The sequence below is a fragment of the Oreochromis aureus genome, linkage group 11, assembly GCF_013358895.1.
Source record: "Oreochromis aureus strain Israel breed Guangdong linkage group 11, ZZ_aureus, whole genome shotgun sequence".
In the NCBI taxonomy this organism is placed as follows: Eukaryota; Metazoa; Chordata; class Actinopteri; order Cichliformes; family Cichlidae; genus Oreochromis; species Oreochromis aureus.
The window spans coordinates 9,500,338-9,515,116 of record NC_052952.1 but is presented as its reverse complement, the minus strand read 5'-3'; the positions used below and the strand labels follow the sequence as shown (position 1 = coordinate 9,515,116).

At 37.6% G+C, this 14,779-nt stretch overlaps 1 protein-coding gene across 9 annotated transcripts in view; it reads right to left on the bottom strand.

Annotated features, from left to right (window-relative positions):
- adcy2a (adenylate cyclase 2a) overlaps positions 1-14,779 on the bottom strand; it is a 57,812-nt gene that overhangs the window by 28,616 nt on the left and 14,417 nt on the right. For all 9 annotated transcript variants that reach the window (XM_039619195.1, XM_039619197.1, XM_039619198.1 and 6 more), the window contains one exon: positions 2,176-2,337. In XM_039619195.1, the coding sequence (XP_039475129.1) occupies positions 2,176-2,337 (162 nt within the window). The remainder of the gene's footprint in view (positions 1-2,175; positions 2,338-14,779) is intronic.

Sequence of the window (14,779 nt, the reverse complement as noted above, 5' to 3'; positions counted from 1 at the left end):
ATGATTTCAGGGGGAAAGGTCTTGTTCCTTCCTCTTGCAAAAACAAAGCATGCAGTTAAACAACAAAACACAATGTTAATTGACATTTTAATATGCCACAATTAAAAACCCCTTTCACATACCACAATTTGACCTGACAAACAACTTGACTTCAAATTTTAATTTTAAAACACTGTTAAATTGGAGAATCATAGTGTAAAAAAATAAGTAGGCAGACTCAAGTATATTTCTACTTGCCAAACTAGGAAAACAGTCTCCGTGGATGACAAGCTTCTTTTTTAACTCCACAGGAAAGCAGAAAAATGGGCATGTCACACTACTTTTCCCCACATCTTTTCAGGAAAGGAGACAACGTCTTGCCCATTTACTGAGATAACCAACAGGCTTTTGAGCAGAGTGTCAATATCTGTAAATGATTTAGTTTTGTAACATCTTTTAAAGCGCCATGAACCACGAGTTCTAACTTGTGATTCATGCCATGATAACAGTCAGGTTAGGATTGATCTTTTCACACAGCAGAGTGTTCTCCTCTGTATCAGCCCTTAATAGAAGCTAAAATGTGACTGGCTATGCCATTTAGAATGCCATATCGCAATACTGTTGCTATAGCAAAATATTTTTGCCATAGAAAATGAGTTTACATTTCCTTGTACAAAGTCTAGGCATGTCTGAGAGCTGTATGCCAGCCTCAGATGGCTATTTAGTGCCTAAAAAGGAGCTACTTCAATGTCAGTCCTCTAACAAGTAGTGTACCAAATGACTTACTCCACTCCAGGAAGCTACTGAGTAACATAACGCAGTACTTAAAGAAAAGAAACATGTAATACATTCTTTTTTTTGAGGAATGACCCCAGCACTGTTTAGCTAGCTGTAGTTTTCACACTAAAATAGCCAACTGCTGCCCGATGGCACGCTGAATGACTATGAGTAGAATACACTATATTACACTGACATTGAGTTTATTCAATGGAAAAAATAAACTCAATGTGGAAAAATATATATATTGATTATGAAACAAGTAATTCTACTCTACTGTGTCTAAAGAAGGAGAGTAGAAGGCTGTCAAACCAGTCCTATGAAAGATGAAGAAAGTAAAATCAAGTGACATGTTACAAAGTGCTGTCCTATTTCAACTGATGCCCCTTGAAGTTTATTGACTATACACATGGGAAATGCTAATTTTATCCATAAAATGGTCTGAATAATTTCTGAAGTAACTGTACATTTTGGAAGTCTCTGAAGTGAGCATCTGTTAAAACTAGAAAGGTACTAGGTGAGTATGTTCTCCACCAGGGCCAGTGCGCCATTTCTGTTAAAGAAAACTGATTACATTTTTCTTGGGCTCTTGCTGAACCCAAGCGCCACATCTTTTCTAAGTTTCAATGATATTCAGCTCAATAATTTTTATGTAACAAAAGGCTTTTGTTGGTGGACTAATGATCATTATCAGACTTATTTTTCATGTGCTATAAATGCTTGTTGTGGCTGGCTCTGAAATTCTTCAAAGTCTCAGGCTGTCAGTGAGGAAGAGCTTTTGTAACGTGCTTATTAAATTAATCCTGTTTACTTTATGGATTGGAAGAAATTAGCCCCCAGTGTATTGAAAATTATTGACTGTTGAAATCAGGTCTAATTAGGCACTAATTGATTAAAGTATTAGCTAGACAGTTACCTGATATTGCTTTTGCTTTGTCTTTATCACCATATGGCATATGCCTGAACAGTTAGCACACAAGAAGCAGTACTGCTAGAAAGAGAGGTGACCTTTTAATGATGGATAAAAAAATACATTAGAATTTCTATCACTCAGCTGATATGCTAAATTAGTTTTTGTTTAAAGGTCACAATTGTTTGTTTGCTATAAATACAACCTGTATAGTGAGCCTGATGAGGAAACAAATTAAATGTCACAAAACAACTTTGCTTTATTATTTGATCTAGATAGTAATAATAAGTTACCTTAAATGAAGAACAGGGCAGGATTTATTTAGTGACCTTCAGATGTAGGTGGTTGTTGGTTAAGGGCGATTTACCTTTTGAACAGGTTTCCCCATATACATATCAATCTAAGGAGGCTGCTGATGCTCTCTGTGCAGGTATAAAGGGTCTGTGCTTTTCTCCTGTGCATTCATGTGCTCGCAACTGTTAACTTGCACTAAAGTTTGACTGCCTTACCTGCCACACTACTGGCTCCACGTGATCAGCTGTGGTGGACAGGCAGACACTCAGCACGATGGTGTGAGAGGCAGAGGTTAGAACACTGGCGATGACGGCGTCCCGCATGGAGAACGGCAACATGGTGTAAACCACAAACACAATGAACAGGAAGAATGACACCTGCAGAGAAAGTCAAACAGTCAACATCTGCAAAGAGAAATGGAAAGGAGAAAATAAAAGGAGCAGAAGAAATGCATGCAGAAGAAAGGAAACTATAGATGCAAAAATGTGGTAATTTGAGATTTCAGTTTTCTGGACTAAATAGCCAGGTCATATTAGCGCCTTCAGCTTACTTAAGGGGGACAATCAGCGCCTACACTTCAAATCTGACATCTCTAATGTAGCACGAGCAGTGGCTCCCTTTTTTATCCAGTTTTAACACACATACACTTGTATAAACACACAAATATACGTACACACATACATTCTCACACACAAACACTTCTTTAATTCACTTTCTGCTGCAGGGTTAAAGCTGCTTGGCTGTTCCCCTGCCTGAATAGAAAGGGTTCAGTCTTCTTCCTGCCTGTAGCCCGGATCTGGTTAACCATCCTTGGTTTATTTGCAGGACTTGCAGTAATGTTGTGTTAGGGTGTAGCAAGATCCAAAGAGGAGAGAAAATGCAGCCAAAGGACAGTGTGTGACTAAAACAGTAATGCCTCTATTAAAGCATGACTAACATAAATGTCTTTGACGCATGACAACTTCTGAAGCTGCTCTTAATCAAATGTAGCAAACAATAGATTTTGCATGTCAGATGTGTTCTCAGCACTAGAAATACTCCATTTTTTAGGCACTTGGATAAAGCAAATAGAGACATCTACCATTTGGTATTACTGTTGGGCCTTTACATTACAATATAAAGCACCTTGAGGTAACTGTTAATGGGATTTGGCGCTATATAAATCAAACTAATTTGAAAGAATTGCATTAATTGTGAATGACCTGACAATTACTTGCTTTATTCTCTCCTGTCTCTGCTCAGATCCAATTGATTTGACTACTTCAGTTCTCACTTACAGCTCCTCTAAGCTTTTATTCATGTGTGAAAATAATATTTAACTACACTTATGAACCTAAATATAAGTAAATATTAAAGTTTTGTCTGGTCCATTAAAGACAAGACACTGATGTTTATATCTGAATAAAAAAATTAACCAAAAGTGATAGGCCAAGTAATATAACTCCCATCTATAAATTCAGTATTAATAAAAACCACCACAGTAATTTACAGCATTTTGCTGTAAATTTGCTGGATGCTGTAACCACTAGTGTAGTAGACCATGAGTTTTGCAATTACAAGCAGAAACAAATGGATATGAACAAATAGAGATCATCATAACATACAAACACTACCTCAAACTAAAAGTTCAAACAGCAGCCTTACATGATAAATGTCATCTACTTTAAGAATAATGTAAAAGAACCCGATATGTTCCTGATAAGAATGTGGTGTTATAAAAAGCCCTCCAGTAGAGCAAGTGTAGACATCCATCCAGATATCTATTAAAAAAAATAATTTCACTTATTCAGTCCAAGAATAACAAACTGTATCCACGCAAAAGATAATGTAAGAAAAAAAGGGAAATAGAAAAGAATAGATTGCCTTTTATTGTCACTATACACATGTACAATTAGTTTAACATTAAGAGCAATTCCTACCCAGTGCAGACATGTAAAAAAGATGTGGTAAGGTATCAGCCACTATCTGTTATATCAGCAACTATAAAATATTGGATTTCTTGATAGATTTTGATCTAAAATGTGAAAAACTGCTACATTAATATTTGGCAATCAACTGAGTAAAGCACTTTATATAATATGACATCAAAGTGCTTGGAAGTACTGATGAAGTTTAAATATTTGAAAAGTCAAACCAATATGAAATAAAGTAACAATGATTTTTAATTGAAGAAGATACTGACAGTATACACTATGCATTGATTATATTTCATTTTGTAAAAAAAAACTTGCTGAAGTGCTGACCCCTTAAAAAATGTTCTAAAGGCTATTCTGCTGGACTGATGCAGCGTCTCTGTGCATTTCTCAATAGTTACAGAGCATCTTACTGAACGTGAAGAGCCTTGAAAATTGTGCCTGACATATCATTACAATGAACATTAGATTACTACCATCTGTGACTGGCAATCTAATGCATTTACATTGCATTTCCTGTTATAATGAGCATAATAATGGTGGTTTCCTGCAGTGTTTCAAGAGTGAGAAGAAATTAATAATTTTCAGTGATTGACATAAAGGCCAAGCACCTGAATTACATTCAATATAAAATTCCACAACCTCCTACTAATAAATGTTCACACTGCTCTAAGATACATATAACATTTAAGAGCATTTGAATATATGAATTCAAGCAAAAGCAACAGGTAGCAGTTGAAGCCTCGCAGTGGTTTGTTTTTATTAACTACAGAAGTTCTACACCTCCCTCTATGTAGAGACAGCGTCTAGTCATAAAAGCCAGCCGCTTGTCAAGGTGAGTAGCCTATGACAGCCCATGACCCTGGGCAAGTGCATACAATGATTAATATGGGACAGGTGTCACAGTTAACATCTGATAATTTCCAAATCTCATCTGATGGCTGGTAGAGGTCACTATTACTGCAACACTGTGTCACCAAATTCTGCCATGGGTCATGGCAGAACTACAAACACCAACATCTGCAGCTGCTTGACCTTCATAGCAGCTATGTCTTTTTCTAAATCACTGGAGCTCATCTTTTTAGATATGCAGTCTGGCATTTCCATTTTCCATTTTATCCAAGTCATTTCACATATAAACTAATAACAATTACCATAATAATCCCCACTGCATAAATTACTGACAGAAAATGTTATATTGAGTATGTCGAGAGAAAATAATTTTTAAAAGATGCAAGAGAAAGTGCAAAGACTCGACAAAATATCAAATGTTGCGTGATCCCCATTTCTATCAAATGCATAGCTAGGGTCCAGGCCTGAAACTGTTAAGACATAGAGCACTACAAAAGAACATCAATATTTAGCTGATAATATCTCTGGAAGACAAAGTAAATTTAAAGTTTATAAATTTGCATGCATCTTCTTTTCCTTCGTTTTGGTCCCAGGGGAGATATGTTTTTTTAATCTCTTTGTGCCAGCGCCTGACAGAGCTTTAATTGGGAGCAGTCTTTTTTTTTATTCTTACAATGTCATGGTTCAGTTGTGCTGGCAATAATAGTTAGGATGCAAGCATGAATGCAGCACTGAGAAGTTTCAGAGGCCATCTATTGGGAAGGGATGCTGGAACAGGAAAGCAGGCAGAAATGGCAGGAAAGCATTGTTGAATATATGGCAAGAAGGGAGAGTGAGTAGTCACCTGTTTATTGTGTGGAAATGCTGACAAAATAAGATGACTGTGAAGAAATATATAATCTGATGAGCACAGAGGAGAAAACAAGAGCAGGGTGACTACTGGAAAGGTAAGGGTCATTTAAATAGTGAGAGAGCTCACATAATTGATGCTAGTTTTAATCTTGAGCCTACATTGGCCAATGTAGGTACACGGCACACGCTTTGTAACTCATTCCATGTGATGCTAGTCAATCAAAGCCTTTATTCAGAATATGAATTTTACGAATTTTTTTTATTTATATAGCCCCAAATCACAACAACAGTGGTCTCAAGGCGCTTTATATTGTAAGGTAATACATACAGAGAAAAACCCAGCAATCATATGACCCCCTATGAGCAAGCACTTTGGCGACAGTGGGAAGGAAAAACTCCCTTTAAACAGGAAGAAACCTCCGGCAGAACCAGGCTCGGGGAGGGGCGGCCAACTGCCGCGACCGGTTGGGGAGAGAGAAGGAAGACAGGAAAATGCTTCCACTGTGAGATTAGATGCAAAATCAGGTTTAAGGCTGAGATGGTCTACATGTGAAATGTAGGAAAGGAAAAACTTAAACTATGCTTTTTTATTATAAACACTTGATTTGAAGTCTTTTTCAAAAGCTGTATTTTATTTTTGACCGCTGATCTTAAATTCTCTTAAATGAGAATAGAAGACTTTACTTTTTTATTATTAAAGTTCCACCCAGTTTTATCTGTGAAAATTAATTCAACATTGTTGGAATACTGCTGAATAGTACTGTGTTTTATCTGAAAGCCAGTTTTTGAATATAAAGTACATGGTTGGGATACTTTCAAATATGTTGCATTTTATTATGATACAACTTTCTGAAAATGCTTTCTTTCTTTCTTTTCTTAAATTTGATCTAGATCTGATCTCGACAGACCGCAGATGAAGGCGAGGAGAAATATAGTTCTTTCCAAAAGTCCCCCAGTGGAATTTAAGTTTTTATCCCTTCAGTGCCCCATAATAGCAAATGTATGTTACGGTCCATGTGCATAAACATTAGAAATTAAACATTAGGCCCCAAGATTATCCAGACAATAATTATTCATTTTAATGTGGCAGAAGGGGAATAAGAAAGTATTAACTTACTTCCTAATACAGGAGAGAGCCGCTAATGCTGCCAAGCACCATCTAGCGCAGTAACATAATTTGCTTAGGGTACAGAAAGCCTTTCGCTAAATTAATTCTCTGAAATTCAATGCTGCTAACTCAATCACAAAATTGTACCCAGTATAATGGAGAGGCTGCAGGAGTGAAGACACCTGCTAAGTTCTCCTACACAGCTGATACACGATGTAGTATTAAGAGTGCAGGGAATCCTGCATTCTACAGGAAGCACGTAAGGGCAAAGGATGGATGTTGAATTTCTTGAATAACTTAAATTTCAAGACACAAAGTCTTAAATTTCAATTAACAATATATTTCAGTATTGTTAACATTTATCCATATCTTCTGTGCAACTTTTGATTCCAAATCAAATCATCTAGTACTCATTGTAAATAAAGCTTACATAATGTAAACATCACCAGTACGAGTGAGTACATACATTTTGCACAAAAGCTTTGTGAGATAATTACAGCAATCAAACAGTCGGGATAAACAATAAATTAAACAAGCCTGAAGCTTCAGAAGATAGGATGAACAAACCACTCAAACAGCCGTATATTACTTTATAAGTATAAGTAAACATACACTCAGAAATTAAAAGGCTCTGATATGCAATAAAGACACATTTTCAAAAATGCTACTTGTATTTTCACAGTATTTTACCTGTGTTTTGCATACATGTGAAAAACATCATATTAATGGCTTTGCTTCCCCGCCCAATCCTGTTTTTATAGTTATTAAATCCAAAATGCCACCAGGTATCTGTTCTTAGTTTTGGCATTGGCTTCAGTAGACACAGATCAAACTGATTCAACTGACGCTGGTTCACTAGAATTGGACCTCATTCTGTGACGAATTAAACGTGCAAAAGTGTCCAGACAAACTGGGTTAAAGCTTCTGAAAATCAACAGAAAATGGAATACATAAAGAAATCAGATCTCTATGTTTTATGGTTTATTACTGGATCATTCAAATGGAGCCCAACCGTATTACGGGCCCTGTTATCTAACAACTGTGGCCAAAGCTTTTTGTTGGTTCATCATGCTAAGTCAACTTTGCTTCTCTCCATGAATCTATCCCTTGATAATTACACTGGTGAGGGTTCATAAAACAAATTATAGAGATGGAGTGTCACATTACATCAGCCGTTTAGTCCACAGTCAGTGGCTGAGATTAGTGTACAGGTTAGATTTACTACATGGGATATGTCCGTGTTGCTGTCCATGTGTGTCAGCTATTTATAGTCAGAGATGACATATACTCATTTCATTTCTGGCTACACTTATTAAAATTGAGTAAAGAAAAAATGTATTGATTTAAAGTAAAGATGCAAAATTAAATGGAGTGCATAAGAGGCAATTAGCCAAGTGCTTGGTTTGCAATTTATGTAATCTGTCTGGGTATGTTGACCTTGATCACTAAGATAAATTAAACTGGTAAAGGAGAAAAAAACCCAATTACTTCTCGTTACACTGAACTGCATCTCTCCCTGTCTCTTCTGCCACCATTTGCCTGTCTTTCCTATCAGTAGTTCCTGTTCTATTGCCATCTTCCCTCTTTTGAGTGCATCTGGCATGTGTGTCTGAGAGACAGGGAGAAGGGAAGGAGGAGAGGAGGCATAGTCCAGACATCTCTCAGTGAGGGGTAGAGGCTGGACCACACAGATAAGCCTTTCTTCCTACCACCAGCAAATAGAGAGGGCTTTGTGGGAAAAGGATAAGCATCCAATTGATTTCAGGTTTGAAAATGGAAAGTGCACTCTATAATAACTAAATCTGAGAGAGCAGGAATGGTGAGCACAACAACACATAAGAAATATTTGACCATCAACAATGCAATGCTTCTTTTACATGATATTAACTGTACTGACAGTGCAGCTTTTAGTATGACTATCTTTTGCTCTCTTACCATCACATTATCTCTCAGAGGATGTCACCATAAAAATACATATGGAGATGTCACTCATTTGATTTAATCCACAATATACTGGATAAACAGCAGAAATCTAATGGGAGAAAGCTTTGCAAATTCCGCAAGAGATAACACATGAGATGTCAGATTCATTTGGTTCCAAGGCTAGTCCGTTTCCCTTGGGTGGAAAAGTTCTCTCTTTTCAGTGGGTTTAAAAAATGTAATCAGGACAAAAGGGAAATCATCTAGTTTTGTCAACACATGAGCAGAAATGCAACTGGAAAATATTCAATTCAGAGTGCCATCTGTGAACATCTATGAAGACCAAAAACAAGTCATGTTATTTCCTTAAATGAATAAGTCCAGTTACTTTTTAAGCTTTAGGCTTAAAAGGTCATATGTAGTGAGATAAAAAGAGTAAAAGAATGGAAAAGACACTTAAATTTAAGAGGTAAGTGTACACTATATTTTAAATTTTCACCTACTTTGTCACCAGACAGCCCTCTTCTTGTGGATAACTAAAGCATATTCAAGCTATTTTACAATGTGTTTGTGATATGTGTAACTTTGGTGTTTTAAAGCTTAGCTGCAGTAACAAATGGAAGTTGCTTTTGAAATTAAGTATCGGTAGCACAAAATATGCATTTAATCACAAATTGGCATGCTGTCATAAATTACAATAAATGTTGTGTGTGGGAATTCTGTGGAGCATGCACAGAATTCCCACACACAACATTTATTGTAGTAGATGAAACATTTTTCCCAAATATTTAATCTATTGGTATCAAACTCAGAGTATGGTATTTAGTGTACAGTGTAAGCTTACAGAGGTTGCTGTAAACAGAATAACCAGTGACAGTGAAATCAGCAAAAATGCACACGATCTGATCAAGTTACGATAGTGGCCGTGTCCATCTGGACTGGTTGGTCCTCTCAATGCTTTATCATATAATGAATGGAAGCTTTCTGATGGTGTAGATGACATAAAAGATGTAGACTCTATCCCAGATGTTGCAAATTTCTTAAGCTTATGTGTAATTGTCCTTTGGGAAATTACACATATTGTATTCACTCATCTGGCCTTATTCCTGGGCTTTCAGGCTAGTCTTTTCTACACTTCCAGTTCTTCACTATTAAACGTGATTCTGTTATCATCACCCCGACCCAATCTTTTGTTGCCCACCTTCTGTAAACCAATCAGCCACTGCTCTGCATGCTTTAAATCTCAATGCTTTTCTTCATTCATGCAACTCCCCGCTTCCACCTCATCTTGGCCAGTTGTCCAAGTCTCCACCTGCTTTGCCTCTACCACCAGCGTCTATACTGGGAGGGGGGCTAATCTTTACTTCCACAAATTATGATGAGGCTCTCAAACAGTTTCTCCTTAATAAAATAACTTCAGTAAAAGGTTACCAGGTTGTTATACAGTATACAGTTTTCACAGGCTTTCACCTCTTTTTTTAATTTTCTGGCGAAAATAAAACACAGCACATCAGGACAAACACCTCATAACGAATAATTGGGCTTCTATTGAAGCCTGGGCACCTTGTAATTATTGAGTCAACCTCCTCATATTAAATCAAATGTGAAACCATCAATCTGACAGAAAAACCTGCCTGAAACTGGGATATACAACAGGACAATGATCCCAAGTACACCAGCAAATTTGTAGCATAATGGGTCAAAAAATAAAGAATCAAAGTGTTTCAATGGTCTAGCCAAAGTCCAGACCTCAGTCCAAATGACTTGCTGCAGCGAGATGTTGAGAGAGCTTTCCATAAACAAATATTTGCAAACTTTAATAACTTAAAGCAATGTTGTAATGAAGAGTTGGCCAAAATTCCTCGATAATGGTTTTAGAGACTGATAAAGACACTCATAAAATGATTACTTAATGTTACTGCTGCTAAAGATGATTCTACAACCACAACCATTCTACTTTTCACAGGACTTCGCTGTTCAGCATGTTTTCTGACTCTTCAAAACTGTTCATCTTATTGTCATTTTCAGTGTGTGGAGCAATTTTCAATAAACTGTTACTATGTAATAAAGACATGTGGCAGCTAGTACAAAAGAGAAGCTTGACAGCTGAGGTAAAAAACGCTTCATCTTAATAAAAAAAAAACATGTCAATATTTTAAAGAAATACATGTAAAATAATGTTGATGTTGGCCTTTTTAAAAGTCATTAATAATAAAAAAAAATATAGAAACTCAATAGAGAAGTATTTTAAGACTATTAGTGTGCATACTGGTGTCTGAGGAAATGTTCTTCAAGGACAGTTTGCTTATATTACATATTGAATTTTTGATTGTGACAACTGGCAACAACATTTTCATCTACTTACTAGCGAGGGCTACACTGCATGAAAGACATGGGGAAAAGTCATCTAAATGACCTTAGGGCTGTACATGACAGGTGAGGCGATTAGAGAGGATGAAGCCGATGCTCTAATCAGTATTTTGTTCCCCTACTTCTCATGTCTACCACTTTGCTACAGCACAGGAAGCTATAATTGACTCTGCCTTTTACTTTGAATTCCCTAGTTTCTCCTCTGCAGCAGATATGCACTTAGCAACTGGACAGTAACACTGGGGTAACCACAGATTCAAAGATTGGTTGTTAATATAATTGACTATGACGCAATTGCGCAGCATGCTCCAAATTCATGATTAAAGTGAAATACTTAAAAAAAAGAAAGAAGTGAAACCTATGCAGAAATTTTTTTTAAAGATCCCCTCTGGACACGCTTATTAATACAATTATCCAATCAGCTTTTAGGTCATGTTCACATTGATAAATATAATTGGCTTTATTTTGTATATGAGATTGTGGAGTTACTGATCTTATAAAATGTTCATATTTCAAGAGTTGGGAGAAAATGGATAGAGGGATTAATAACAGCAATTATAGGTTTTACTTTTGTCAATCAAGCACAAAAATCAGTTAAAAAATACATTTGGCATCAGCAGGATGAATCTAGGCCGGTGGTTGTAGTGTAATGCTATGGGTATGTTTTCATCACACTACAAACTTTATTACCAGTCAATCACTGTTTGATGATCTGATTTAGAATTGCTTTAAGCAACTCTTAATATCTTCTATATTTGCTATTTTCAGCGTGAGAATGACCACACCACAAAGGAAAGGTTATCTCAAACTGATGTAATGGAGAGAATAGTGATTGCAATGTTCCCCAGATCTGAAGTAAATCCAACAGAAATTTGTACCTGAAATGTGTAGCTGTGGAAACTGTGAGGGCCACAAACCATATACCACATTTTAAAGCAATGCTTCAATATATTGTCCATACAAAGAAGAGCCCATTATTAAAAGCAAACAGAAGCCTCACTCAGCATTAGTAAGGTGTTCTTTTCAAAACACTTGGTGATAAAGTAAATAACAACTAGTTTAGTACATAATACATACAAAGTGATTTTGGAGACATCCATAAAATGCAAAAAATGCATTTACTTTTTTTTTTTGAAAAGGACCAGGATGTAGGTAGTAAAACTTGCTCCCACACCTTGACGGCTGTATCTCTACTGACGTGCAAAGTGCTGCTAAAATGGATTAGTGACATGGCCCTGATACGAACTTCATCTGTAACTCTTTTGACATTCTTCTTGCTTTTGGCACTACAAATCTCTCAGAGCCAAGATGTGTTTTGAATGGCGCCTGCTCATTGCTATACTGTTCTCTGAACTGATTTCAGTCATTTATATGCAATATGCGTGGCAAAGAGTGTATCAGCCTTAGAAGCCAGCAACTACAATTGTTATTTAAACATATTTACTTCCTTAGGTTAAGCAAGAAAGCTAAATGTCAAATAAATTTCATATAGCCATCAGATGTTTTGGCTTGCCCTGCCCTCTCAATCTGAGTGATATCAAGAACTATTCATTTATTATTCTGACTAGAACATCTCAACGGAGGCCTAAAAATTAGCACATATGTATTATTCAAAGGCTTTTTCCTTACTGACTGCATGAATAGATATGACTCACATTCATTTCACTAATACATGAAGTAAGTTTTCTGGTCGCCCCGGGCGTCAACGAGTAAACTGAATACTGTATACAAAGATGACGCTGTGTGAGAACACTAATGAGTCATTAGCTTAATCTATAAATTGGCAACAAGAAACTAAAATGCACAGACAGCAGCGCTTTTCAAAAATAATGTGTTTTTCAAATACGTTTTAATTAACATGGCTAAGATGCAGCAGTGAGAGAGCAGTAATGTCATAATGGCTGAAAATTTCAGTGAACAGAAGAAAAGCATGAATGGAGTTGTGGGTGAATCAGGCCAACTTAAGCTACCTCTCTGAGTCTACACTAGACATCTGTCTTGCCATTGCACTTGAATGTGTGCAGCTTTCCAGTGACAAAGACCTAATGTTCTGTGCCACATTCATGGAACCCTTTCGTAGCTTGCATATGGCAGTAACAATGAACAATCACTGTGCATTTGGCTGGCATTTTCTACCTTGTGTCTGACCTCAGTATCCATAGATGCATTTCTCACAAAAATTAAAGGAACACTTTATAAACACATCAGATCTCAATGGGATAAAATCATGCTGGATATCTATACTGATAAGGACTGTGTAATGTGTTAGGAACAAAAGGATGACACATGATCTGATGGCCGCCCCTCCCTGGGCCTGGTTCTGCCGGGGGTTTCTTCCTGTTGTTACGGGCAGGCATCGTTTGTGTTTGTTTTGTGCGAATAATACACTGTGGTTATGTTAATTCAGCTGTCCATGGGCCTGGCTGTGATTGGCGTGCGGATATACAGCTCTGGAGTGACTGGTTCCAGCTGGAGGACCCGCCCATTAAATGAAGGCTGGAGCGCCGCCGGTGAGAGGTTCTCGCGTTTCTCCCAATGTCCAAGCAGTATCCTGTGACAGCCGCTGGCTGCAGTTTCTCTGCAACAGTTGAGGAAGTGGAGTGGGTAGGGGTGAGCTGCCGTTGCTTTTGATCACCCGTTTTCTCCTGTTTTTTTAATAAGTTAAGGAGGTCAGACTCTGTCTTTATTTTTGGCTCTTGTTTTGGTAAGGTTAGGTATGTTGGAATCAGTTTAGATTTGTTCTGTTTATTATTTTGGCCTTGGCTCACCCCGAGGTGTTAAAACTCCCGTTTTGTTGTTCCTCTTTTTATCACATTGTAAATAAATCACATTGTAACGAACGGATTTGTTTCATGTCACTGCTTGGGTCTTGGGGGGGGGGGGGGGCTTCACTCATGTTATGACCTGGCCCCTAGACGAAGACTGTTTAAAGGGAGTTTTTCCATCCCACTGTCGCCAAAATGCTTGCTCATAGGGGGTCATATGATTGTTGGGTTTTTCTCTGTATGTATTATTGTAGGGTCTACCTACAATATAAAGCGCCTTGAGGCGACTATTGTTGTGATTTGGTGCTGTATAAATAAAAATGAATTGAATTGAAAATTACAATTAGAGAGGGATGAATTCTAAGACACCACCTCAAATCAAAGTTTGTCAGGCCAAGCATTATCATGCACCAGCAGGAACCCAGGATCCACTGCACCAGTGTAGAGTCTTACAATGAGTCATAGGATTTCATTCCAATTTCTAATGGCAGTCAGGATGCCATTGCCTAGCCTGTCTGTCAATTAATATGCCTCCCCAGACCATCACTGACCCACTACGTAACTGTTCATCCTAAATGATGTTACAGGCAGCATAACAGACCTTTTCATGTCTGTCATGTGAACTCAGATGTGAAAAGCTCTCATATGTGAAAAGCACAATTAGGCTCAACAGTGGCAGGCAGTGAACACAGCGGCCATTCAAGGACGTTGGGCCCTCAAGACACATTCATGAAGTCTGTTTCTGATTGTTTGGTCAGAGACACTCACACCAGTGGGCTGCTGGATGTCATTTTGTAGTTCTGCAGTGCTCATCCTGTTTCTCTTTGCACAAAAGAGTAGATACCGGTCCTGTTGTTAGTCCTGTCCAGCTCTCATAGAGCAATTGCCTGTCTCCTAGAATCTCCTCCATGATCTTGAGACTGTGCTGGGAGACACAGCAAACCATCTGGCAATAGCTTGAACTGATGTGCCGTCTTGGAGGAATTGGACAACCTGTGAAACCTCTGTAGGGTCCAGGTATGGCCTCGTGCTACCAGTA